A 26,643-nucleotide genomic window follows, 5' to 3' on the forward strand; every position below is an offset into this window, starting at 1 on the left:
GTCATCTTTACTTTTTAACCTGTACCACGGTTGACAAAGCACTGCGGCCTTGGGGCTATTGTAACCACAGGAGATGTTCTTGTTTCATAAAACTGTTTCCAGGAATAAAGAACTGTTTCCTGGAATAAAATACATCTTGTAAGCGTTCCTGCTCACCTCAAGTTTGAGCAAAACCTGTTATTACTTCCCACAGCTTTTCTGTATTTTTCCCTTGTGATTTACAGCATTAACTTGCCACTTGTATGAAAACAGGCTTTTAGCCAGCTCCCACACCACTGCCCGTGATCTCCTTTCACCTGAGCAGTAAATAATTCATCGGAGGCCTTCGGTTGCCTGGAGAAAGATGAAAACTAGACCAGCTTTCCCGCCCGCTCCCGAAAGCCGGCATGAGGACAGGGCGAGCAACAAACGAATGGAGGGGGGGCACGCCATTAGCTGAATTAATTTTGTAGCGCCCAAAACATTGAGGAATAAAGTATGAGAAACCCACTTTGGGGGTAACTAACAACTTCCTTCCAACTAACAGCTTGTGGGGATAACTAACAGCCTCCCGCACGCAGCCAGCGCTGGCCCCTCAGGAGCTGGGTCATTCGCCCGGCAGCGCCCGCCACTCTGCCACGGCCAAACGGGAATTCACGCATTTTACAGGAGAGAAGGGGCGGAGAACTGCCACCGACTGAGAAAGCTACGGTAAAATTACGCTTTAGTGACCCAAAACCGCGATACCTGACGGAGAGAAACCGCCCCCCGGCGCGCCACCACCTCCTTCAGGAGGGAGGCGGGCGGGAGCCACCGGCCCGCCCCGGCTCGCCTCAGCCTCCCGCCGGGCCGGGCCGGTCCGCCTCGCCAAACGCGCCTCGGGCAGCGGGAGGCGGGAGAAGCCGCCTCCCCCGTACGTACCGGCAGTGACGTCACGCGCGGTAATTCTAGACCGTTCCAGGGCCGTGACGTAGGGCGGCGTCATTCCAGAAGATTCGGCCGGTGCCCATATAAAACCTGCGGAAGAGGCGGAGCAACGGCGATCGGCGAGCGGGCGGCAGGAGCCGGGCGGCCGCGGCGGTGAGCGGGGCCCGGTGGGCCTCTGCGGCGTGCCGGGCGGGCGGGCGGGCGGCCTGTGCCGGGGCGGCGGCGCAGTGTGGCGGGGGGGGGGGGGGGGGGCGGTGAGGCGGCTTAGCGCGGTATAACGCAGCGCGTCCTCCGCAGGGCACCATGGTGAAGGAGACGGAGTACTACGATATCCTGCAGGTCAAACCTAATGCGTCCTCCGAGGAGATCAAGCGCGCCTATCGCAAGCTGGCGCTGAAGTACCACCCCGACAAGAACCCCAGCGAGGGCGAGCGGGTGCGTGGGGGCCGCGGCCGGGCCGGGCCGGGGCGGTGGGCCGCCCGCGGCGAGGCGGGAGCGCTCCCAGCGGCACCTGCGGCGCCCCCGCCGCGGCGGGGAGGCGCGGAGCCGCGGCGGCCGCCGGGCCTCACCTCCGCCGGGCGGGCTGGCGGCCGGGAGCGCCGGGGGCTGGCGCGGGGCCGCGTGCGCGGGGGGCGCGGGCCGGCCGGGGGCTGTTGGCGGGCAAAGGCGGGAAGCGCGCCCCTCGTTTTCCGTCAAAACTCCGCTTTGCCTGGAGGGCGGACACGGTGCCCTTCCTGCTGCAGCGCAGTGCGATCAAATGAAAGCTCCCGTTTTCCAAAGCCTGTGACAGGCATCCGAAGTGATGGCCCAGCTGTGGCAGAGGGGATGCCTCAGCTGGGTGTTTTGGGTGCATGTCCTGCCCATTTCCCCCCAGTTGCCAGTGGGAGCTCGCTTGGCAGAGATGCTGGTGGAAACACACGAAGCTGAAAGGTTTTCTAGTGTCCTAATGGCCATCGTGCTGTGTTAGGTATTGCTAAGGCCAGTGGTGGATCCCGCTGCTAGCACTACTGTGCGTGCTGGGGTTGCGCTGGATGGATTTGTGCTCTTAAACAGGATGAGTTTTCTTCGGAGAGAGTGCTAATGCAGATGTGCAAGGTAACTGTCCGGAGGAAATCATTGGGCTGCACATGGGTGGGCTGTTCACAGCAAACGCATTTTACGTGCAGAGACCTGCTCAACTCCACATGTTGCTGAGGAGAATCAATGGGCACAATTGGAAAGACTATGGAAAACTTGAATAATAAGATTATTTACCTGAAAGCTGGTCTGGTAATACCTTAACATAGGAATAGAAAGGCAATATTTGTGTATCTAGTACACTAATTTACAAAACTCAAGCTAGTTTAATGGTAACGTAGTTAGAGGTAACATCTTCTGCCTTTATTTTTGGCCTGCTTTTTTACTTAGACCGCTTTACCTGGTCTTAAGTAAACCATGTTTAAAATGCAAGTAGTCATTTCAGTAATAGCAAATCGTGTTTAAAAGTTGAGATAGTCATCTTAGTAATAGGAAGTTCTTGATAGCTATTTTAAAAAAATCCCTTAATTTTTTTAATGAAGTGGATGATTTGATTTGTATCTAAGTTCTATTTGTGATGAGTAAGCAACACCAGTGTCTGGTCACTTAAATCTCTGTTTAGTTCTGGTTGGATGTAGCAGCTCAGCAGCCATGGAGAAGCCCTGTTTAGCTCTAGAATGACTAGCACTGCTGTGGCCACTGAGCATCTGGGGACCTCCAAGACTTTGGGAATAGTATCATATCCCTTTCTAAATGGATTTCTTAGAGGTGTATAATGGTTGCAACTAACACAGTCATCTAAGTGTAGTTTGCATGTGCTTATAATTTGAATATGACCGAATTAAGTGCACTTGTAACATGAGAGGAGGGGGGAGAGGAAGTAAAGGGGTGGTTTTCCTGGGCAAAAGTGTTCTGCTATAGTCTATTACACATCTGTTTAGGGAGCTTTACTTGTGGAAAAAGACAAATGCTACGAGAGAGTTCTTCAGTGGCTCAATCTGAAGATGGAGTTGCATATGAGAGGGTGACTTTTCCTCTTGGTCATAGTTGTTCAGAGCTTCTTTTTTCTTTTTAGTTTAAGCTCATATCGCAGGCATATGAAGTTCTGTCGGACCCAAAGAAAAGGGACCTCTATGACCAGGGTGGGGAGCAGGCTATTAAAGAAGGAGGCCTGAGTGGCGGCAGCTTCTCTTCACCCATGGACATCTTTGACATGTTCTTTGGTGGTGGAGGCCGAATGAATAGAGAGAGAAGAGGTACACAGTTCTAAACAAGTTCTAGAAACTCTAACCATGCACTTAAGCATAAAACACCTGTGCTATGGTACTGCTGTTCTGCTAAGTGCACATAGTGTGGATATTACTTGTTGCAACAATAGATCAAGTAAACTATGATTATTTTTTTTTAGTTACTCTAGCATTAAGATTCTAATAAAGTAGATAACATGTCGTAGCCATAGCAATCTTTCTGATGAGTTCTGTTTATTTTTTGTTAAAGTGGGTGTGGGTAGTCTGTAGGGGAGGGGGAAACATTGATAGGTGAGAGCAGTTGAGTTAGACCTGGTTTAAGTTACCTTTTTTCCAGATCTGTGCCTGACTTGCTCATATGCTTTGGGCAACTTGCTTTAAAGGACACCATCAACTTAAACTTCAGTAATGTTAAATCTCATTAAAATACTTGGAAGAAATTATGTGAAACTGAGTACAGAGTGCTGCCAAAAGCACAGTATGATTTTTGTCTTTTTCCGTGCCCGATGTCTGTTGAAAGAGCAAGTAGTAACTTGCTGTAAAATCTTTGAAATTATGCTACGAAGTGGCACGGAAACTTGTAGGTAGGCATAATAGCAACTTCTGAATTGACTAGATCTGAAGCTGGTAGTGTCCTTGCATCTTTCTGTTTCAGTTAAGCTTATAAAATTAGGAGTAGGAGCTGGGATAGAGTGGCTTTAATGATGCTTTGCTTAATTACAGCTAAACTTTATGTTCTGACGTAAGCGGGTGCAGCTTAGTGGAAGCTGATGGAACTGCACATGCTTTTAAGGGGGCTGAGCTGTGTTCAAAGTTTGGAATGAACTTTATATTTCTTCAGTGAGACTGTGCATGTATGAGCAAGTGTAGAAGCCTTTAAATAAACATTTGTCCTTATAAAAGCTGAACCTGAATTAATCTTTCTCTTTTGCTTTTCTTAAAGGCAAAAATGTTGTGCACCAGTTAGGTGTCTCTCTTGAAGATTTATATAATGGTATTACAAGGAAACTGGCACTGCAAAAGAACGTTATTTGTGGCAAGTGTGAAGGTAAAAAAACCAAATAGTGGTTTCAAACGCCTTTTACTCCATGCTTGAGTTAGTTGTTTGTTTTGGTTTTTTTTTAGAAAAGAACATTGCAGGAAGGTGCTGGGAATAAAGTGGGGGAGTTGTTCTATACTTGTTTTTCTCCTCCTAAGTCTGCCAGGGTGTTTAGTTCTTATTTATGCTTATCCAAGAATAAGCTCTATTAAACGTAGTGATATAAAGTTATTGTTCTGATGGCAGACTAAAACTCACTGTGAATTATAGTTAAGGGTACTTAAATTAAAAGTATCTTAGTCTGGAGCTTTAATAAATGGCTGTTTTGTTAAACTTTTTTTTGAATTGCTGTGGGTAGATGTCTAGCTTGTATTATGCAACTCATTCTACAGCTACTAAGTACCCATAATGACTGGTCTTCTTTGAGGTAAATCTTAATGAGGTCTTGTATCTTAGGACCCCATTAAATATTTGGCAAGCAAATTCTTTCCAAAGTATTAATGGAATGTCTAGGTCTTGAAGTCAGTATGCTGGTAGTTCATTGAAAACTAAGATGTATTGGGAGGTGGGGCAGAGGCTAATAAAATAAGCTGTGCATAGAAAACTTTCTTTTGCTTGTAGAAACTTCTAACTTGTGAGGCATGTTTTGTGATGGAAACTAAATCTCAATTACATTAGAAATACATTACTGAACTACTAAGTTGCCCTAAAGGTGCTCTTGAAGTCAATGAGTTGCAGCCTGACTACTGTAGAGTAACTTTTTTTTTTGAGACTGAGATCAGATTTAACTTTTTTGTCAAAGGTTATGGTGGAAAGAGAGGGTCAGTAGAGAAGTGCCCTGTGTGTAAAGGAAGAGGAGTGCAAGTTCTAGTTCAGCAGATTGGACCTGGGATGGTACAACAAATCCAAACTGTGTGTTCAGAATGCAAAGGCCAAGGTGAAAGAATAAATCCGAAGGACAGGTGTGACAACTGCAATGGCTGTAAGGTTGTAAGAGAGAAAAAGATCATAGAAGTTCATGTTGATAAAGGTAAGAATTATATATTTGGTTTGTGTCCCTAATCATAGTCTATAGTTCTGCAGAGAATAAATGGTTTTCTTTTCTCCAGGTATGAAAGATGGTCAGAAGATAGTATTTCATGGAGAAGGTGACCAGGAGCCTGATCTGGAGCCTGGTGATGTTATAATTGTGCTTGATCAGAAGGATCACAGTGTCTTTCAGAGGCGAGGGCATGACTTAATCACAAAAATGAGAATTCAACTCTCGGAGGCTTTATGTGGTTTCAGAAAGACCATTGAAACTCTGGATAACAGAGTTCTTGTCATAACATCTAGGCCAGGTAGGTCTTAAGAGTTCTGAAGCTATGTAAACGGCTTGCCTGTTTCATTGTGCCTGGACTGCTGGGTGGGTTGGCGTTTTTTTTGAGGTTTGTTTTGGGGTTTTTTTAACCATTTGATGCAACAGATTCAAACTATACTTGCAGTTACTTGATTTAGTTGGCTCTTTGTTGTCACTCCTTCTAAAACGTTACATGCAGAATTACAGCCAAAGCTGTCACATGCTGCCTCAGTCAGTGCATAGCCATGCAAATATTCAAGAGGCTAGAAACTTAAACTCTACTAGATGATCTGTTAATTCAGCCTGAAAGCTGGGCTAAGAGAAGCTGATTCTCTTATAATAGAAAAAATAACCTAAATGGCCTTACTTTTCTATAGCTTCTATGTAGAAGTTCCATTCTAGAACTTCTCCATAAGGTTTTAGTACTTTTCAGTCTGCAGCCCTTTTTGTGAGTTGCTTATTCTCCCTCAGATGCTGTGGGAACACTGCTTGTTACAACCCTGCTTTTCATGGTTATGAGATGTCATGTAAGCTTACTTACAGCTCTGACCTCTATGTAGGTGAAGTGATAAAACACGGTGACCTAAAATGTATCTGCAACGAAGGGATGCCTATCTACAAATCTCCAATGGACAAAGGCAGCTTAATTATACAATTTTTGGTAAGTTGAGTGTTTGCTTTTCTGTAGCAAAGATACCTGTGTTGGCATCAGGAGTAACTGTTCATTTTAAAAAAAAAAAAAAAAAATTGTAGGTCCAGTTCCCAGAGCACTACTGGCTTCCAAGGGAGAAACTGTGTCTGCTGGAGGCTCTGCTTCCTCCCCGAGAAGATGTTATGATTACAGATGAGATGGATCAAGTAGACCTTGAAGATTTTGATCCAAGTGAGCAAACCTACCGTAACAGTGGGGGAGAAGCATATGAAGAAGATGAGGAGGGTCCAAGAACAGGAGTACAATGTCAGACATCTTAAAGCAAGGTGGAATGGATGTCATCTAAAATGTAAATTTTCACAATGAAAACTGCATGGCTGTAATAGCCACTGCTTGTGGTTTTTGTGTTCAGCAAATTGAGTTGCTGCGCTGTCAGTATCACCTTTTTGTAACTAATTTATATTGTGTTCTTGTAGTCTTTATATATAAAGCAAATGTCACTCAGCTGAGAACCAACTCAGTTGGTACACATTTTCCTTTGGTGTGAAGGTTCTCAACTTATTTCACCTATGCTATTTATATAAGACTTTGGCAATACTGATAGAGGCTAAGTGGAGTGTCTTATGTAAATACTTTCATACTGGAAAATTAATTTCATAGAATAAAACATAGCAGAAATAACTTCTAATAAATAGAACTCTTCACATTTTATCATGCTTCTCTTGTACTTTCTAAGCCATTTTAGAAACCCCTTTATTTAAATGTTTCTTAGAGTTCAGACTCCTGCTGTCTAGATTGTTCTGTTTAACTGTTAGCTGTGATACCAGTACCTGTCTCACTTTGTGTTTTAAAAAATGTTTTGTGCATGTCCTGCTCCTTGCATAATAACACTCTTCCCTGTGTTCTTTTGTTCTGTTAATCTTCCTTCAGCTGTTTCGTTCTATGTAACTTGAGGGTTATAAGGTATCCTACTAATGTGTAGAGAGTGTACCCTACATACTTTCAATTTACACACAGGCAAAGGCTTCCCAATAAAATTTTCATCTTTCAGAAGGTCAGGCTCCTTCTTAGCCTTCCCTAGAAACAATTTTTACTTTCTAAGTGTTGTATATTTGAGCCTTAAGTAGGATGAATAAACCAAAACCACATGTTGGGTATACTGCTGCCATTTTATGCCATGACAAGATACCATAACAGAATGATCACATAGAAGCTTTTTTCTTTTATCTGTTTTTTAGTAGACTTTGTGTTAAGTCAGAGTTGGAAATGATTAGCACCCTTTAGTGAAATTAAACCATGATGAATGAGCCCATGTCACCATACAATGGCTGGAACAGGTGTTCAACTTAAGTGACCCATTGCACTCATCAGGACAACATGAAGAGCACAGCCTTTCGTTTGCCATGCACAGAACACACAGCCTCTGTCACTCTTCCAAAATAAGCTGCTGTTAGACTTGGTCAGTGCTTTCCAGCTCCAGTCTATTTATGTATAAAGGCAGGGGAGATTAACTGAGCAGTTACTTCACCCATGACTGTGTCTTTCCAAAAATACATTTTTCCAAGGATTAAACACAAATTACTTGCAGTGGTAGCTTTTATTTAAAAAAAAAAGAAAAAGTAAAGGTTTCTCATGCTAAACAAAATCAAAATTACATATAAACATCAGATTTTGCAGATCAGCATTACTAAAATGCTTTTATCATATTAAAAAAAATTACATGGACAGTAGTATTCCTAAAAACTGCCCAAAGAGTTAACCAGAGGGTCTGAGTCAAGATGGTTAAACTGGACAGTCATAAATATGAATTTCTTGGTCATCTCCAACAGATACAATTTTGGACCCACTTCCATTGTATTTCACTCCCCAAACCTGCAATTAGAACATACACAAGGTTATTAACAGGAACCTAAAAAAAAAAGTTTTCATAGTGATCATATTTATTGACTACCACAAGCAGAAGAGGAAGGATTATTTAAAATCACCTTATGAGAGCTGGTCCAATTATGGCTCCTGCTGTTAACAGCAGATAAGGTTGATGAACCAGAGAAAGACACTGCCATCTAGTAGCCTGACAAGTTCTTACCATTCCACTGCTAACCGATGGTGGATTGCGCACTAAAGAGACTTGGAAAAGCCTGAAAAGTACTTGCCCCAGTTTGCATGAATCAAACCTAACGTTTTCACTCTTGCCCATCCTGTTTTCCTTTTTGAGAAGTCTATTTTACAGTGCTTTCAGGAAAGCAAGAGAGGAAGTATTTTTCACGCAGGACGGACACATCAGACACATGAATGATCCAGCTTATCCTCAGGCTAATTAAGAAAGCCATTTACTGTCCCAAGTTCCAGGGCTGCTTTCAAACATCTTTTTAGGTAATTCCATCCTTTTAAATACGTATTTTTTCCCCCTTAACACAGGCACACACCGTGTAAGTGACAGAAATAAGTAAGACCACAGACAAAGATAGAAAATACAGTCTGGAAAGAATCCTTTTGGCCACTCAGGACTGCCTTTATTTGGACCTGAAAAAATTACTTACTTAGAAGAGATCGACCTATGCGCTTGGAACTTTTAAGATTTTTAGAGGGCAGATTTAGGTTAGATATAAGAAAGAAATTCTTTACATTGAGGGTGGTGAGGTACTGGAACAGGTTGCCCAGAGAAGTTGTGGATGCCCCATCCCTGGCAGTGTTCAAGGCCAGGTTGGATGAGGCTTTGGGCAACCTGGTGTAGTGGAGGATTTCCCTGCCCATGGCAGGGGGTTTGGAACTACATGATCTTTGAGGTCCCTTCCAACCCAAACCATTCTATGATTCTATGATTTCATTACAACAAACTAAAGTCCAACCCCAAAGCACCAACATGAAGCACAAATGCTCACAACCACACAACTGAAGTGAACACAGTGACCTAAGTAAAGCAATAGACATACCTGATCTTGGTGGTCAAAGAAAGTGTGAACACAAGTTCTTGTTCCAGCATCCCAAACTTTCACGCTTTTATCAGATGAACTGAACGAAAAACAATATTGATCAATGTTTAAATTAACAGATAAATTAGAGTTTAGTGCAAAGCTTAAAAGATCTCATAGAGTAGACATAAGAAACCCTCTTTCACTCATCAAACACAGGGATATGGTAACAGAGGAGTGCCTCTTCCATCAGGTTCCAGTTGCCTTTAAAATACATTTACTGTTTCAGTATCTGTAACATCAGAATGAGGACTCCTGTTGTAGCCAGAAAATTATCTGAAGCAAGTTCTTTGGATGAAGAAACTCCTGTTACATATACTTGGTCCCCCAACTGCCTGAGCTGTTTTAATAGTGAACACTCAAGTTCAACTACATTAATGTACTACTACATTAGGTTGTACTTTTTAATTCAACAACAGTTTTTCAGCTGTTTAGAATCAAATTGCCCTTCTCTTAGGTTTAGATGTTCTTCACGTCTAGGGAACTACACTGAGGTAGGATGACTTATGCTATAAAATAGTATTCACTGCAAATGGTACCACATCACAGAGTAGCTCTTGAGTCTTTAATCATAATGGCTGTTATTTCACTATAAATTCCATTGCAATTTGTACACGTTTACTTTTTATGATCCATCTCCCTTTATGAATACAAATTATTTTTTTTTTTCAGTAAGCGTAAGTTAAAAATCCTCAATACCTGGAAACAAAATGGGTATCATCAGGACAAAATGCTACATTTAATACCCAGGATCCATGACCACTCAGTGTGCCAGCCAAGTTTGCATGTTGTCTGTGGAAAAAACAAGTTTTAGAATATGTACAATTTTAACATTTGGTTTGTGAATTCCAGGGAAAAAGCAACAGCAATATAACTCTAGCTACTGCAGTCAGGAATGGTTCAATGCAAAGTCATGGAAGGTGACTTCTGGACATTTCTTCATCCAAGCTGAACTGGTGTTACATTCTTTTTTTCCATTTGAAATGGTTAACATAAAAGAAGTTACTAACATGATACACTGGTGGACAAAACAGTTTCACCATGAAGGCAAATTAATACAGGTTTAGGGGAGTGAAGATCACTGAAGCAGTGTCTTTCCCTCCCCAGGGTCTTCCAAGTTTTTGCCCAATTCAAGAGAAACAGGTAATACATCTAATTTCTTGAGTACAGAGTTTAAGATGGGTAAACACCAACACACAGGACAGATACACAAAACAATTAGCCTGTTGCCTACAGGGCCAAATATGAGGAAAGTAATTTGTTTTCAAGTTAAGGCTGTCATCCACCCATGCACTTTTAAAAAACTATCTAAGGGTGTAGTATTTTATTATTTAAGATAATGGAATTATAGCGAGCAGAGGGTTTGATACATTTTTTACAGTGTCAGCCTCTCTGAATAGTTATTTCCCTGTTAGCATGTCTTGCAAAAGAACAACTTACACGTCGTAAATTTTGATATAGCCGTCATCTGAAGCAGTGACAAGTAACTGAGAATCTGGAGAAAATGTCAGGGAACGAATAGGCATCGCATGACCTGAAATTCAAGTTATATATGGCTTAGAAGGTTCTAAGGTTCATTCCTCTTACTGATGACAGCGCCTAAGAGCTACACCAGAACAGCGCTCCCTGTTAAAAGAAAGCAGCCTCTGAAAAGTCTTTCCCTCTATGCCTCTACAGGCTTCTTTGCACAACACAAATGGAAGCCGACAGTGTTCTGAACTTGGAATGTTAAGGCATCTCCACTGCAATAGAAAAGTATCTTATTTTTTCAGCTGTGGATCTTTATTAGCAATTAGGTCATATTTTCTAATATTTTATACTGGTTTAAGAAGTTGATTTTTTTAAGTTGCTGTACAACTGGACAGAAGCTGCACGAACATTAAAAACTCATTTATCTGTTAGAAAAATGCATGTCTTCTACAACATAAAATGTTTGGTTATTTTCTAAAACAGGAATAAATTGCTATTAAAACTAATACAGCAAAAAGAAAAATCATACACGTGGCAGCAGATGTGACTTAGCTTCATTCCCTGGTACTGCACTGCAGTACAAGGAGGAACTGCAGTTTAAGAATTCAGTTCAGCATGACTGACTATATCTTTTGATGTAGGTATTTATGATGCAAGCCTGGGTTGACAGTTTGCCTAATATTTTAAGTGGTTTTAGTTACAGCACACTAAATAACTAAATACTGTCTAATGGACAGAAACATCAACTCATTTATGCCATGGCTGTTGTATCTTATTCTGACTTGCATTATATCCTTTGATTTTGTTGAGGAATGGAGCCGGAACTTGGGCATTGCAAATACACAAACCATTACCTTCTAGCGTATGCAGAAGTTTTCCAGTTGCAATATCAAAAATATTGATAATGCCATCTATCGCTCCACTGGCCAAGTATTTTCCATCTGGACTCTGTGACATAACACAAACAGGAACACATTTAACAGTTAACAGAACACGTTTAACCACTGCATGCATTCATGCTATGTACCTCCCTGACATCCTCTTGGCAACTTGTCACAAATACGATCTGTGCAAGATATCTGGGCTCTAAAAATCCTGAAAACTTCAGGTGACTTTATTCACAATATAAGTATTAGCAACATCCAAGTATATTTTCCATATATGCAGGGTGTAAATGTCATGCTGTTAATATTTGGAACTATCAAAGTTTGGCTTCAGTTAGTACTATGTAGAGATAAACTGATAGATGGAAACTTCTGATTTCCATCACACATACTACAACAAAAGCAAATTCACATTAGAAATTATCAATTGTGCTTCTTACATATGCAATGCTAAGGATGAATTTTCCTCTGGTGTCCAGAGAATATTCCTTCTTTCCGGTTTCAACACCAAAAATATTTACTTTTCCCACATGACTTCCTGTTGCAAGGTACTGGGAATCAGGTGAAAAAGCCAGGGACCAAGCATCAACTGTATTCAAAAGAAAAAAAAACAAACAGCTGAATACTGTTTCTAGTTCTTACTCAACAGTATCAGTTCTGTACACATCTGTTTAGACATTTTACCCCCTAACTACTCTTAATATTCTAAACTCTACTATCAGCTCTTAAGAAGAGTTTACAGCTCATAAAAGTTAACTGCTGTGGAATTAATGGAGCATAGCTTGAGCCATTTATTTCTGTTCAGTGAGAGATTACATTTTCTAGTAAGACTTTGAGCTTATTAGAACCTCCTGTAACAAAAAATTTAGAATTTAGGATGGCATGAGTTAAGTCTAAATTCTTACTTTTCTCCTGATACCAAAAGATATTAAACCAGTAAAAGAAAGCAACACTAGTTTCCAGCAAAGCAAAGATGATGCAGCAGAAAGGCAGATATAAGAATGTAACATAGATCAACATTCTTTGCAGCAGAATTTAAAAAACGTACCTTTTTATAGCAGTACAACGTATTTACTGGCACAATGTAATTAACAGGTTTTTTCCTATAAGCCTAATATTAATTACCTAAAACACTGTTCTTGAAGTAGGGATTGCCAGTGGACCAATGAAATATTTAGAATAAGATCTTAGGCCCTGAATTCCAACTTGGAGAAAGTAACATTGATCTAGACTTCAGCTTTACTGTGTTTTGACTTGCTCCCTCAGGCTCGGATGTACTGCATAAATAAGCATCGCATATACATCTCAAATTCAGTAGAGTGCTTACAAAGAAAGCTCAGACTTTCTTTGTAAACCAATCTGAATACACATTTGAGTTATTTTTTTAAATATCCTTTTAACATCTGTAAGGGCAAGCTGGTTTCCATTCTGTTTTATGCGTCTAGCAGAAAGCACAACTAAATGTATCTAAGAAAGCATTAAGTAGTGTGAAAAAAAACGTAAAATTGTCTGATGCTACTTTGTTGAGTTCATAAAAATCACTACGATCTTTGCAAACAAAGAAAGATTTAGGGAAAAAAACAGCTTAGTCATCTCATATACCCCAATTACACACTGTACAGTATTTACTATCTAGAGCGAGTACACTTCTTACACAGAGGCAGCTCAACACTGACGTCTTACCAGGACCAGCATCTATTGACTTGATTTGTTTGCCAGTTTCTAAATCCCAAAGGCGAATATGGGCATCTAGGGAGCTGGATGCTGCAATGGAGCCTGTGTGGCTGATATCCACGGATACCACACCCAGCTGGTGACCCTCCAAAGTCCACTGTAGATCCAATTTTTCGTCATTCCTTTTTGTTCAAGGGCAAGAAAGAAAAGCCTAGTTACAAATAGCTGGAAGTACTTAACTGATCTCCAACCTCACAGAAAACGAACAAACAAACAAGACAACCCACATTTCTCCATTCTCTTCGGCAAAAGGGGAATCAAACTTCACACATGAGACATGAAGATAGCTATGTGCGAATCGCTCGCTGTACTTAAGGGAGAGAACCGACAAATCAATCGTTTACCACATTTCTGCAGAGCATGTACTTTATCTTAAGTTTGGAAGCAGTCCCAGCTGCAATGTCCATTGCACATCAATACACGGGTACCTACACAGCAGACTGTTTATCTGTCAGCAGAGCGTGAAACACAATGACCAGCTTTTTTATAATCACCACAACAGAGAAACTCATGTCGTTGCAGCGAAGCACATACTTCATACTGCTTTGGCCAAGAGACAGAACAATTTCTTTGCAAAAGCACCCTTCAGTGGTCACTTGTGTGAGGATTATGAGACTTAGTTTTTAATAAAAAAAGGAAAATATTACTTATTATTATAAAAGGAAGACACTTTTTTACTCTATTCCCACTATTGCTTTCACAGTACACATGCTCCCAATGCATTGCTCATAAAATGTCGCATTTCTAGTTCTTTGGTTTATAAGTACATCAAGTTGTATTGTTCTCTGGCAGACGACATGTAAAATTTGATGTGCATTTTCAAAAGGGTTCATGTTCTTCACAAATTGAAGCACATCAGCATGCTCCCACTCCAAGAAAAAGAACGCAACAGTGAAGATAAGCTTGCTCAAAAGAGCAGTTCTGTGTGCCAGGCTACTCCTTCCCTGATGTAACTTCTAACATCCCTCCACATTATGGAAATTCAAGACTGTTCTATCTGCATACTGACTAGTTCCAAGGATTAAAACTGGTTAATATGGAGCACTCCACTTACCACTTCCAGACCTTCACTAGGTCATCCAAAGAACCAGAGATCACTGTTTCAGAACCATCTTTTTGATTTTTACCCCAGGCAACTGACCAAATGGCATCATCGTGAGCTAGAAGAGAATATAAGCATAGGATTTAGAATTTAAGTGGTTTCTTTTGATGGAAGACAACTACCAGATTTGGTAATGCTTAAATTGCTGATTGTAATGTTGACAATACACCCCTTGCTCTTCGGGTCTATCAGTGCTCTGAGAGTCCTGTCACTGTTTCCATTGTTTCAAAACACATGGTGTATTTTGTTCACCAAGTTCACTCTTGAAAAAACAGCATAACTATTAGTTATTCAGATTTATGCTTAATACAAACAGAATGTAGGTAATCTCACAAGTATACCTGCCATTATCAATTTTACATCATCCAAGAAGACCAATATTACTTAATACACGTTAGTGTTTTCTCACCTTGCTCTTGCTTGAAGAGAATACCGTACTAGAAAGAAAAAATAATATTACGTATGAGCAGCCTAAAAAAACACATCAAGCTAGCGATGAGTTTAATTAACACTGTGCTTTGATTTACCTGTGTGGTCATGTCTTTATGGAAGCAATCTTAGCAGGAATGCTCTGGAAGGAGAAAACCCAGCAGGCTCGGCAACACGACTCTGGCTCCAAACGCTGCTCTGGAAGAAGAAAGCCCGGCAGGGACGGCACTAAGGCCCGAGGGAAACCCCGCCTTGCCGGCACCCTCCGCTCGCTCGGCCAGAAGCGCCCGTCGCGCCGGGGCCCAGCGCGCCCGCCTCGGCCTCCCCTCGGCCCGCGGCCGCCTTCGCCCTCCCTCGCGGTGCGGCGCGGTGCGGTACCGTGCCGTGCCGGACACGCAGCCTTCCGCCCACCGCCGCCACCTCGTCGCCACCGCAGCTCCCGTCTCACGGTGATGACGTCTCCTACCACCGAGAGCGCGGCAAGAGCGCCGCTCCCCACAGCCCTTCCCTCCGCCGCCACAGCCGAGCCCGGCGTCGCGCTCTTCACTGCCGCCGCGTGGCCGAGGCGGCTCCCTCGATCTCTGTGGGGCGCCGAGCTACACAGAGCCCTATAGAGCCTCGCGGAGCCCCCCCCAGAGTTCTATAGAGGGCCAGACAGCCTTACAGAGCCCTATAGAGCCCCACAGAGTCCTACAGAACGCCAGACACCCTTGCAGAGCCCCACAGAGCCCTATAGAGCCCCGCAGAGCCCCCACAGAGTTCTATAGAGCGCCAGACACCCTTGCAGAGACCTATAGAGCCCCGCAGAGCCCCCACAGAGTTCTATAGAGCGCCAGACACCCTTGCAGAGACCTATAGAGCCCCACAGAGGCCCCGCAGAGCCCCCCCCCCCCGAGTTCTATAGAGCGCCAGACACCCTTGCAGAGATCTGCAGAGACCTATAGAGCCCCGCAGAGCCCCCACAGAGATCTACAGAGCGCCAGACACCCTTGCAGAGATCTGCAGAGACCTATAGAGCCCCGCAGAGCCCCCACAGAGATCTACAGAGCGCTAGACACCCTTGCAGAGCCCTATAGGGCCCCGCAGAGCCCCCACAGAGTTCTACAGAGCGCGACACCCTTGCAGAGCCCCCACAGAGTTCTACAGAGCCCCAAACAGCCTTACAGAGCCCCATAGAGCCCCAGCAATCCCAGCGTCCCCCGCGGCAGCGCGCGCGCACAGCTCGCCCGTCCGTCGCCCACTGACGAGAACGGCACTATGGAGCGCCGCCCGCTAGCGGCGGTGTCCCCGGTGCCTCAGGGGTACCGCCGGGACGAAGGCAGCGGGGTTGGTACCGCGGGCTGGTTCTCTCCGTCCTTCACGGGCCGCCCTCACAACCCCCGTGTCAGCAGCCGGCGCTCGGGCAGCCCGACACTCGCCTTCCCGCCGCTGGGCCGCGCACGGGCCGGAGCGCCCGCCGCCCAGCTCCCTCCCTTCTTCCTCAGGGGGTGCCGGTGCCACCCCTGGGACTTGCGTTGCGAGCTCCGTGCTCGGCCACTCTCCGGCAGCAGCCCTTCCCAGCCCTCATCTCCTCACAGCCCGCCCGCTGGGCGCGGGAGCAGGCGCCGTGGTCGTAGCCGACCAGAAGCGGTCAGCATCTTCCGTGGGCGATACGAACAGTAGTAATGCTCCTCTTTGGTGTTGCGACGGCAGTTGTAAACTGTGGGGAACGTGACGGACTGAGGAGCGCGGTCAGGCCTGCTCCCTCAGCCGTGTTGGAAGTTCCTGACGGAAAATCGCAGCTGGCTGCCTTTTGTCAAGGAGGTGGAGGAGGGATGCCAGCCAGTCCGGGCAGACTGGGCACGGAACTGACTTCTTACCCTGGGCTGCTGGGTCACTTTATAAAGAGCTGGCTCCCAGGATCCTGGAGCTGCAGTAAAAGTTAAGCAGCACTGACCGTTTCTCGAGCCGCAGCACAGAAGGCTTTAATTTCAATCGAGTGAGAGGAAGTTTCCCTACTAATCATCTGTTTTAGGAAAAAAAAAAAAAAAAAGGTATGACTTTTTTGGAAGCTGAGTTTTTTCAAGTTGCCGCCTCTGCTTGAGTTAAAAGTGGGAAAAAATGTCAGAATTAAAGTTCAAGAGAATAAATCAGATTCCCTGAGGCTTAAAATTAAAGACAAAGCATTAGTGGCCTTTCACAGCTTTTAATCAGTCTTTATGTGTACACAAAGCTCTTTGAGATAAATAGAACTTGTCTGAGTAAGCACTGTAACAACCAAAACAGGAATTCTGAATGTGTCTTAACACAGTTCCGCAGTCAAGAATGAAAATCTGGGTAAAACTCTTACATATAATTACAGAATCCTTAGTTCCCTGATTATTTAGGTTGACCTTTGAAAGGATTTAAAGGCATATTGCTTTAATATATTGAATTTCAGAAATGCTCATTTTCTTGTTCATAATGATGCAATGGTAAGCATTTTCCAAAAGTAAGAGAAATTATTCTATTTCTGTTTCTTACCAGGATTCTCCTAAGAATTCTTCCATTTAAATTTGTACTTAAAATGTAATACTTTCACCTTATGTTTAAATGACCAGGACTGGGTTTTGCAATTCAGTTTAGTGCACTGCAGTACTATAATAGAAAGTGTTTCTAATCCCTCCAGAGTTTTCACATCATGCAAACTTCTCCTATGCACTAGTATTTACTTTGCACATGGAACACCTTAGACCTTCATGGGATTGTTATTGTTCTCCTGCGAGTGCAGGGTGAGATATTGGGTTATTTCCTACATCGCTTGTAACACAAATCTCTATTTGTTAGAGTGAAAGCTGATTAGATGCTGCTTTGGTACATCGAGAGGATAATCTGAAGCAAAGTGTGCCACATGTTTGGTTTATAGATAAACTGCCTCCTTGGAATGGTAACTGAGAGCGTGTTTCCATATGTTTGTCCTTGTTCTGGAGCACCAGCACACTTTGCATCTATTTGGATATTTCAGTCCTAATCAGAATAATACCTTATGAGTGCATATGTGTTTAAATTCCAGTTTTTAAAACAGTGTTACAAGGGAAAAACCTGGTGTATTTAAAAACATTATGATCACCCTGATATTGTGCTAACACATGCAAGTGAATTAGCTCAAGACTTTGAGATGTCCGATAAACACCGCTTTTAAAAGGCACTTCCCAGCCCAAAGCTCAGGTGCAGAAAACAAGTTAAGACCAAAACACTTAGTTTCAAAACCAGGCTGTGTGCTTTTGTGGCCAGCTATTGCAATTGCAGTCCAGATCAGTATTCACAGTTCCAACACCTGCCCAGCCTTACACAGAAGCCGAATGCCAAGTAAGTCTGGCTTTATTAAGGTCTTGAAGACACATGAACCTCCAGAAAACAGTGAGGCTCCTAATTAACTAGGAGCTTCAGCTCTGCAGGTACACGAACACTACAGCATTCAGTTGGTTTCAGACGTGCCAACTCCTCTCTCCCCTCTACGCTAAATAATTCATTTACTAGTGGGTTTTAGGAAAGTAAAAATGATATTTGAAATTATGCATGGTGTGTGCCAAAGTGGGTAATAGATGAATATGCGTTCTTGTGGTTATCAAGATGGAATGACCTTATCAGTTTAGTAAAGGGACTGTATAACATAAGGACTGGATTCAATTATAGGTCCTTTTCAGGGCTGATCCATCGATTTGGGGTTTGGTTTTCCCTCTTAGGGTTCAGTGTAGGATCAGTCACAGAAACTGTAGTACCTGCAGGCACTACAGAAACAAAGAGCAACTTCTCACTGGGCTTGGAGTCTGCATGCAGGTTTATACCATCTGCCCGTTGAGGGGCAGCAGCATCAAGATAATCTCCACCTCTTTCCAGTATCAACGGGTTGGCATTCACAATGAAACATTAATCACTCCGTCCTTCTGTGCCTGCGGACTCTGAAGAGCTGTGGCAGGAGCAAAGCATGCTCTGCTTATGTTGCCTGATGTGCCTCTAGGAAACCATTCAGGGACTGTGTTTCTGAGAGTGAATTGGAATGGCGTTTGCACTGTTTGCTCATTAATTTCAGATATCCGTCCCCTCCATCATGTTCCAGGAAGACAGTTACGCGTAGTACATACACCTTTTTCTTGAAAGACAGTGTGTAAGCATGTATAATGCACCCATCAGCATAGTAGTGCATGAGCATCAGGGTAGCTGAGGCAAAAGCAAGAGCCACAGAAAATCAGATCCTAATACAGTCTACAGTTTCACTTTTGAAATGGATCCGGTTGCTTGCATGCAGGTTTTACAAACTTTCAGCTTTTGTTTGTTTTCCTCTGCTCATTTATTTCTTTGTTGAATCTTTTTCAGCTGCAGTCCCCTTTCTTCCCTTTTCTTGCAACTTCATATGCTTTTTCACTCATAGGTTTGTCTTTGGTGGTCCCAAGCAGCTAAACTGGGATGTGAAGTGAAGGATAAACTTTCCTGAAGATCACAGAGGTTCAGACCAAGGGTTTACTTTAAACCAATCTCTTGTCTTATTTGTTGCACCATCCATTGTAAAGGCACTGCGTGTTCCAGGTGATGGCACCACATCCAGCCGTCACACTTTATAGGATGTAGAGCTTGAACTACACGCACACCTTTAGTCCAAGTGCTGCCAAAATAGGGAAATGATATAATGGGAAAGCTCTTCTTCACGAATCTGAAATCAAGTTCAAATATTGATGACATTCTTGCCCTGTGAGTTAAGGAAGGATCGTTACCCCATTTCACAGATGGGTGAAACCTGAAGCAAGGTGATGAATTTAGTCAGTGGTAAATCGAGGAATGGAACCCTTTTCTCAGCCTCTTGGTACGTGCTTTAACTCAGCGTGTATCTACACTGCTTTAAGCTTCCGCTTGAATGTTAAATCGCTTCTCTAGCAAGAAAGCAAGCCTTTCAATGCAGTCAGTCAACAAGCAGTGAAAAGTTCTTGGGACAGACAAAAATGGAACAGAAAATCAAAACTGCCAGATATTGAGCCTAACAGGAATGAAAATAATTCTTAGCACTTGCAGGAATAAATCTTTCCCTGACTGGCACTGTGCAGTTATACCCCAAAGTGTCCTTGTGGGGTACTCTGGCCCAGAGAGCACTTTCCTTCAGAATGGATGAGGTGGGCAGTGAGATTGGAGTGAATGAACAGCCACTTCTAGGAAGAAAAGAAGAAAATAAACCAGTTCATTAAACAAATAAATCCTAAAAGCTAGACTCCCTCCTCCATGGAAGCAATCTCATCCCCACTGTCACCTGCAGAGAAGCTAGAATGGTTAGATGTAATTACAGGCCTTCTAAGCTCCTGCTTATGGCGTTTATAGGTCAAAGGGTACCTTTCAGAGTGCAATTGTTTTGAAAAGAATAATAAAATAAACCAAAAAAAAAAAAGCAAAAAAGCATTGTTCTTCATGAGAAGAAGATTTTCTAACAATTGGTCTGTGCTTGATGATAACTGAACTCAGACATTATTCTCACCCTATCTTCTCTTCCTCCTTGTGGAAAGACTTCAGTTCTTCCTTCATTTATTTGCTGTATTTAATCAGAATTATTATGTTTTATTTGTGATTTTGTTCTCTCTTGCAGCTTCTCTTTTTTGATGGGGCGAGAGGTGTGTCAGAGAGAGTTTCTAAGACCTTAACGTGAGCCTGAAAGGTTGAATGGCTATATAAAAAGCAAATACGATAGAAGAAACATCTGGTGCTCATTTGTCAGGATTGAAATAAGGCCCTTTAAAACATCATGCATGTGGTTGGAACTTGCTTTTAGAAAGCACAAAGTTTCAACCCATACATCAAACCCAGCAGTAAAACTTTTCTCTCCAGTGTGATGAATGTCACCTATGTTACCGAAATTAATGTGTGTCCCTTGCTATTGTGGCTTCAGAGATACATAACAGCTAGTGAGGACCTGATCTATGACCTTAAGCACCAAAATTGAAGTACTTGAGCTCTAGGAAAATGTTTTTGGCTGTCAATTAATAATCAGCTCCTTAGTTGTGAGCAACTAAATAACGGTCACATAATCTTGGGCCTGACTGTGTGCTTTTCACTTTGGTATCCACACCAGACGCTACAGAAGAAGACACTGTAACACATGCATATTAGTAGGCTTGTCTACGCCAAGCAACGCCCGGGTGACGTTCAGTTCTCAAGTGTGAGGGGACGTCTGCAGCCACTAGCTGTACAAAGCAAGACAGTGTTCTCACAAAGCAAGAGTGTGAAGGCACCAGGGATCCCACACACTTTTTTTACCCAGAATGCTAGTTCTTCTTCTTGCATCTGGGTCATATGAAGTTATGATGGGTGTTGGCAAAGACGACAAGAGAAAGTATCTTTTTTTTTCTGATCCCTGCAGACAAGTGTTTGACTTGGTTGCTGAACTGGGTGACAGGGAGGAGGGAAGGAGTTTCCTCCACCTGCTGTGGGACGTTCTCTGCCTGACCAAGCCACTCACAATTCACTAATGATGGGATGAAGGCATAATGGTTCCAGTCTCTGGATATGTTATTTGCTCCACTGTAAAATGTTATTAATTTTACACTTCTTACGGATTTTGTTTATAAATTGACGATCCACTTAGCTGCCTAAATTGGCTTTTTGCCTACTTTTTGCTGGAGTAGGGAGCCAGAAACTGACCTGGCAATGTGGCATCTTTGTAACTGCAGGGTCTTTTTGCTAAGAAAAACTTTTACGGGATCAAAGGTAGAGGGTGCAACTCTGGCTTTTGAGAATAATTAGTAAGAAAACTCAGGAAGAAAACCCTTCATTCATTGGAAGCAGATGCAAAGAAGGCTGGTAATAATTAGTTCAGATACTCAGAAGCCTCTTGTTGTATTAAGTGTTTGTTCCTATGTATTTTTGTGTCACCATCTAGAATACATTTACATAAATAGACCCTTAGATCTTCAATGCCTAGTATGCATTTGCATGGGTTCCTGGCAGGCAGACTGTATGGATACACTTGGCTCAACCAGCCAATTACTTTGCCACTTATCTTCATGTCACTGCCCCGCTTTGTTATTACAGCCTTCAATGCCACTTCTGTCTTCATCAACACTGTCTCATTCATGTTATTTGCTTTGATGACTTTGCTGGGCAACCTCTTTCGTGTTCTTGTCTCCTTGTGAGGGAGGCTTATTCTTCTTCAGCTTGCCTGTCTGGCTCACAAACCCTTGTGAATCAAATTGACGGTATTAACCTTACACAGGAGCTACACTGGAGGATAAATGCCAGTGCTCTGCATGCACTGGCTCCCATGGAAGTCAGTGGGAGGAGGACTAAGCATGGCACATCATGAAACGTTACATTCAGCTACCTCTGGATGGGACGCTTGAATCAAACCATAGAAGTTTGTCAAATCTTTATGTCAGTTGCTGACTGTGAAAGCCCATTTTACAGTGGTGATTCTGCATACTATTTCTGCACAGCAAGAGCATGTGTTCATGTCTCACAGATTTTACTAGGTCCTGAGCACACGTTCAAGTGTCTACTGAATCAGTTCCTTAAATACCTTGTATAATGTGCTGTACAGTTTCTTCTGCTATTGTGAGTTCTCATTATAAGTACTTCATTCACGTTTGACATTGTACCAGTGTTGGTTGTTTCATATAATGAAAAATATTCCTGGCTTCTAATGAGATGATTGTCTGACTGTTTTGGGCCAGCTGTGTTTATCGATGTGTTACTGACATGAGCAGAAGCATGGCATGAGGAAACAATAGATTTTATATGTGAGGTTATCATCATTTAGGTCTGAAGCTTTCGAAGTCAGACATAGAACCAAAAAAAAAAGAAAGAGAATTTCAGATCAATCGCTGTGACTGGAGGATTGGTGCCAACAGCACAAAACACTGTGTTGGAATTTGGACACTGTGATCCCAAGGAAAGTGTCAGTTCTGTGAGTTTTCCCTGACAAGAAAACCTATTCTTTGAGAATTGTAACATTTGAGTTAATTTATGAGGTTACACTGGAACTCTGAGCTTTTGGTAAGAGATTCTTGAATTTTGGTGACTTACAAATGCCATCAAAAATGCAAGTGTCCCTTCCAAGTTGGACTTGCAAGTTCCCAAAACCATGGTGAGAAACTCCTGAGGAAAGGTTTTCTTGCAGAGATGGATGCATTGAAAATACTAAGGGTGCAATTTTACCTGTGGTGTCTTGGCCCTCAAGAGTACTAGAGGTACTAAGGGTGAGGAGCCCCTAAATGTTTTCATCATATGATGTTGGACAAGTGTTAGTGAAGTGGCTTTTGCACTGCACAGGAGTCAGTGCCTTCTGCCTTTGTCTGAAGGAAAGCCACCAGTTTATGCAGCTGTACTGAGCTGTGTTTGCATCTGTGACCCAGTTAGCTATAGCCCTCGATGCTGCCTGACCAAAGGAAGTCATGCACAGCATTTCTGCAGTGACACCTGGGCCAGAGCTGGTCTGGCGTGAAAACAGCTACCCACCAACCCCAAAGCTCCTGGGGTCAGGAATGAAGACAGTGATCATTTCGGCCCTTGCAATGCACCATGGCATTTCATCAAGTGCAGCCAGTGACTCTCATTTCCTACTCTTAGCTCATATGTTTGTTATCGGCAGAGATTTAGCAGTTTATTGTTTGGAGTGCTACAGCCACCATAAAAATGACTGGGATATTTCAAATTTGAGTGCCCTCACTGGATATTACTGTGATGTACTGTAAATTGCTGTATATCACAGTAATAGCATGTGGGATTGGTACAAGTCTGTAACTGGTAGTTTAACAATAAAAGCTTTTTCATAGAAATTTTACCACCAAGCAAGGTGATAGTAAAAATACGTGTTGGCCAGCACAGCATTCACCAGTCTAGTGCAAACAGACAACACAGGTCCAGTTCTTGCCTATGTGAGCACGACCTTAGAAAGCAGAGAACTGTAGTTTTGGCCCAGTAGCTCAATACTGAATAAGAGAAGGGACAGCAGCAGTCCTGTCTGGGCTGCCGTTATGAACAGGGATTTATGAGAGTGCTCAGAAAGTGGAGGGGTTTGTCTGGCTCTTTTGCGCTACTGAACTAAGTACCTAAAAGCGTGCTCAGGTCCTGATGCTGAAAAATAAGCTGAGTATTTTAGCATACACTAAGTGGTTTAGCATTGAAGTTAAAGTATTTTGAAGCATGATGCTGAAGTATTTTGCTGGTTCTGAGCCTTAATAACAGGAGATGAAGGTGACAAAAGCCCTCTCCCATCTCCTCAGTGAAGATTATTGCCCAAATCCTGAAGAATCAATTTTAAGGAGATATTTTAGGCTGATATTTTGCCTTGGTCATATTCTCCAGTCCCTGAATTGGAGATGCTCCTAGTAGGCTCTCCATGCATTTTGATAAAATGTGCACCAGTTTTGGGGCTCACTGTGAGAATAGTTACTTTTCAGTATAAAAGGTGCTCTATCAAATGCCAGAAGAGAGAATGGGGAATTCAGCTTCATAGCCGGGTGGTCTAAATATTGGCACATGATCCTCTGCAGCAGTTTTAGATTTTGAAAAGCAGCTTTTCCAGCACGTGTTTAGAATTGGAATAATTTACAATGTGAAGAAAAAACAAATTACAGATTTCCAGTGTAAGTATTAAGGACCAGTCATCTCCTGTTTCCATATACCGCCTCTTGTGCCAGGTTTTGGCTTCTGAGGAACTGACTAACGCCCAGGAGAAGGCCTTTGCTGGGAGAGTAATGCACAAAAGCTAAAGGAGACTTAGTAACGCGAGCTGTAATGTGACATACTTTGGAGCCTTAAGTCCTGGATAGCTAGAATTTAGTCATCCTCCTCCTGACCCTGTAAGTGGATGCGTAGTAAACCTGGCTGGCTGTTCACCCTCAGCACAATGTCAGCCGTGGCCAGTTATGTTGCATGTGTATTCACCTCTCTGTCTGTGCATATCACAGCAAGAACAGCTTCTTTTCCAGAGGTGGGAAGTTCCTGGGTTTCTAACATGTGGAAATAGAAATATGTTGTAGCAACTGCTGATAAGGTGCTGATTTAAAGAGATGCAGACTGTAAGTCACAGGTTTCAGTAGGCAGTTTTACCTTAGAAAGACTGAGTAAAAGCAGAAAGGTTTTTGATTATTGTTCACTGATCAATATCTTGAATTTGAGAGCTAGATTTCCTCCAAAAACAAGTGGACAAATTTCGGTTGTTAGCAGAGTGAGCTTGTCTGTGAGGATTTTACATTGTCTAGCTCCTTAAGGGAAACAGCAGCTTGCTGAGTAAACACAGTCCCCTTTGCTTTGCCATCGTTGCATTGTTGTCTGCACAAATTCTTTTTGTTGTTGCTGGTCTGGGTTTTTCTTGTATGAATTGGGTCACTTTCCAGTCTCCATGCGTTAGAGCATGGTAACAAAATCCAATGTGACAGTTCCCCAAATGTTCCAGTGTTTTCAAGAGGGAGGTGTGAGACAGCAAAGAAAGGCTCTGCCCTTGAAGGAATTAAATCTCTTGGAAAACGCAATCTCAGGTCCTTCCAAGCGCTTCATTGACCGACTTTTCAGCAAACTGCTGAAAACCTAATTGGACTATGTTTTGATTGGTAAAACAGATCTGGGAGGCAGTCCATAAGCAAAGGGGAAGATGAGCAGGGAAATCTGAGATACACAGCGACTTAGTGTGGAAATGACCATCCTCTCAGGCTGATCTGAACTTTCTCAGACTGCTACACTGTGCAAGAAGAAAGGAAAGAGTCCCAGGCTACTGCTTCTTTACCTGCTTCTCAGTGGTGAAGTCTAGCTAGTGCAAGTCACATAGACAACTTTGCTGAGGCAAGAGGAGACAAGCTGGGCAGTATGGGCAGATACTGGGCTCCCGGGAACCAAGAACTTCAACACGTGTAGTGGGGGAGAGGAGGGCTGGAGGCAAAGGTGGAGGGTGTACTCTCTGCTACCCATGATATTGCTCCAGCCTGCTCTCCATGAACTGATGCTGCGACATGCACAGTGGCTGGGGATCATGATTACCCCTCCTTCCAGAGTTTCCTTCATCCTCTCCTCCTCTTTTAGGTAACTGCCTAAAAAAGAAGATGAGAAATCCTAGGGTTTGCTAGATGGTCCTGGCCTAATGCAATCACATCAAGACAACAAATTTTTTCAGCATCATGCTCAACTCCTTGCAAGAACAGCTATAACCTTTGCTTTTTGGAGTGGCTATATTTTGTTTTCACCTCTAAGGAAATCAGACTCTGTGACTCATGTTCTGAAACATACACCATATACTGAATTGTGATCAGATACATGTTTATACTGAATTGTGATCAGATACATGTTTATCTCAGGGTTAAGATGTTCAGAATGTTAATATCATTGCAGTACATTCCACTGCAAACACACATGCTCAGATGAATTAATGCTGTAGGCATAATACTTGAGGATTAGCTGCATGTTTTCTTGCAAAATTGCTATCATTATAAGCACTGGTATCAGAGGTCCAGGAATATGTAACTGGCACCCCTTTGCATCCTATCCGAGGCTTGTGTGTGAGAAACGATTCATGTGGAGTGTAAATAAAGTTTGCACCACAAGGCAATGAGCCTTGCAGAAAATCAGGCTCTAAACATGTAGCTGAAATAGAGAAGGAAGATCAAAGCTGAGGATTCGGAACGAATCCAAGGACCCCATTCTAGTAGGTAATTTCAGATTTCTTCTAGAGATCGCCATCTCTGTGTAAAGGTGAATGTCCCCTTGATGTTTCTGACTCCTCGCTACACATTCTGTGTGTAGCTGCTGTCCAGTTGTACTTGCAGGTAGAACTGGTCTTGTAAAATGAGTGTAAAATTAGTAACAGCATATAATTATTAAGCCTATTTGTTGAAGTAAATCTTCTCTCTTTCTCCCTCATCTTA

General features: G+C 42.9%; 2 protein-coding genes across 5 annotated transcripts; one reads left to right on the plus strand and one right to left on the minus strand.

Moving 5' to 3' along the window:
* The first annotated feature begins 1,005 nt into the window (after nucleotides 1–1,005).
* DNAJA4 (DnaJ heat shock protein family (Hsp40) member A4) lies at nucleotides 1,006–6,911 on the plus strand. 2 transcript variants are annotated; one of them, XM_086620599.1, is made up of 8 exons: nucleotides 1,006–1,059; nucleotides 1,204–1,341; nucleotides 2,999–3,179; nucleotides 4,114–4,218; nucleotides 5,012–5,239; nucleotides 5,319–5,549; nucleotides 6,109–6,209; nucleotides 6,302–6,911. In XM_086620599.1, the coding sequence occupies exons 2-8, from the start codon at nucleotides 1,210–1,212 to the stop codon at nucleotides 6,518–6,520; spliced, it is 1,197 nt and encodes a 398-aa protein (XP_086476725.1). In that variant the 5' UTR covers nucleotides 1,006–1,059; nucleotides 1,204–1,209; the 3' UTR covers nucleotides 6,521–6,911. The 2 variants fall into 2 exon arrangements, with proteins under 2 accessions (XP_086476725.1, XP_086476726.1); XM_086620600.1 differs by lacking the exon at nucleotides 1,006–1,059 and adding an exon at nucleotides 1,874–2,001 and having other exon boundaries at nucleotides 1,308–1,341.
* Nucleotides 6,912–7,806: 895 nt separating this feature from the next.
* Nucleotides 7,807–15,974, minus strand: SKIC8 (SKI8 subunit of superkiller complex). 3 transcript variants are annotated; one of them, XM_009977339.2, is made up of 10 exons: nucleotides 14,890–15,042; nucleotides 14,772–14,799; nucleotides 14,315–14,420; nucleotides 13,210–13,382; nucleotides 11,967–12,115; nucleotides 11,497–11,590; nucleotides 10,613–10,706; nucleotides 9,872–9,964; nucleotides 9,134–9,212; nucleotides 7,807–8,072 (listed from the first exon to the last, which is right to left on the minus strand). In XM_009977339.2, exons 1-10 carry the CDS (start codon nucleotides 14,899–14,901, stop codon nucleotides 7,983–7,985), a joined length of 918 nt encoding a protein of 305 aa, XP_009975641.1. In that variant the 5' UTR covers nucleotides 14,902–15,042; the 3' UTR covers nucleotides 7,807–7,982. The 3 variants fall into 3 exon arrangements, with proteins under 3 accessions (XP_009975641.1, XP_086476728.1, XP_086476727.1); XM_086620602.1 differs by lacking the exon at nucleotides 7,807–8,072 and adding an exon at nucleotides 15,956–15,974 and having other exon boundaries at nucleotides 8,774–9,212; nucleotides 14,890–14,989; XM_086620601.1 differs by lacking the exon at nucleotides 7,807–8,072 and having other exon boundaries at nucleotides 8,774–9,212.
* Nucleotides 15,975–26,643: the final 10,669 nt, after the last annotated feature.

Source organism: Tauraco erythrolophus, chromosome 14 (genome assembly GCF_009769465.1).
Source record: "Tauraco erythrolophus isolate bTauEry1 chromosome 14, bTauEry1.pri, whole genome shotgun sequence".
Taxonomy (NCBI): Eukaryota; Metazoa; Chordata; class Aves; order Musophagiformes; family Musophagidae; genus Tauraco; species Tauraco erythrolophus.

Excerpts from the sequence above, each read along its gene's own strand:
- DNAJA4 (XM_086620599.1), top strand. The coding sequence starts at position 1,210 with ATGGTGAAGGAGACGGAGTACTACGATATCCTGCAGGTCAAACCTAAT. Across the intron at positions 3,180-4,113 it reads AATGAATAGAGAGAGAAGAG|GCAAAAATGTTGTGCACCAG; the intron begins GTACACAGTTCT and ends CTTTTCTTAAAG. Across the intron at positions 4,219-5,011 it reads TATTTGTGGCAAGTGTGAAG|GTTATGGTGGAAAGAGAGGG; the intron begins GTAAAAAAACCA and ends TTTTTGTCAAAG.
- SKIC8 (XM_086620602.1), bottom strand. Across the intron at positions 14,421-14,771 it reads TCTCTTCAAGCAAGAGCAAG|CTCACGATGATGCCATTTGG; the intron begins GTGAGAAAACAC and ends ATTCTCTTCTAG. Across the intron at positions 12,116-13,209 it reads GTCAATAGATGCTGGTCCTG|TTGATGCTTGGTCCCTGGCT; the intron begins GTAAGACGTCAG and ends TTTTGAATACAG.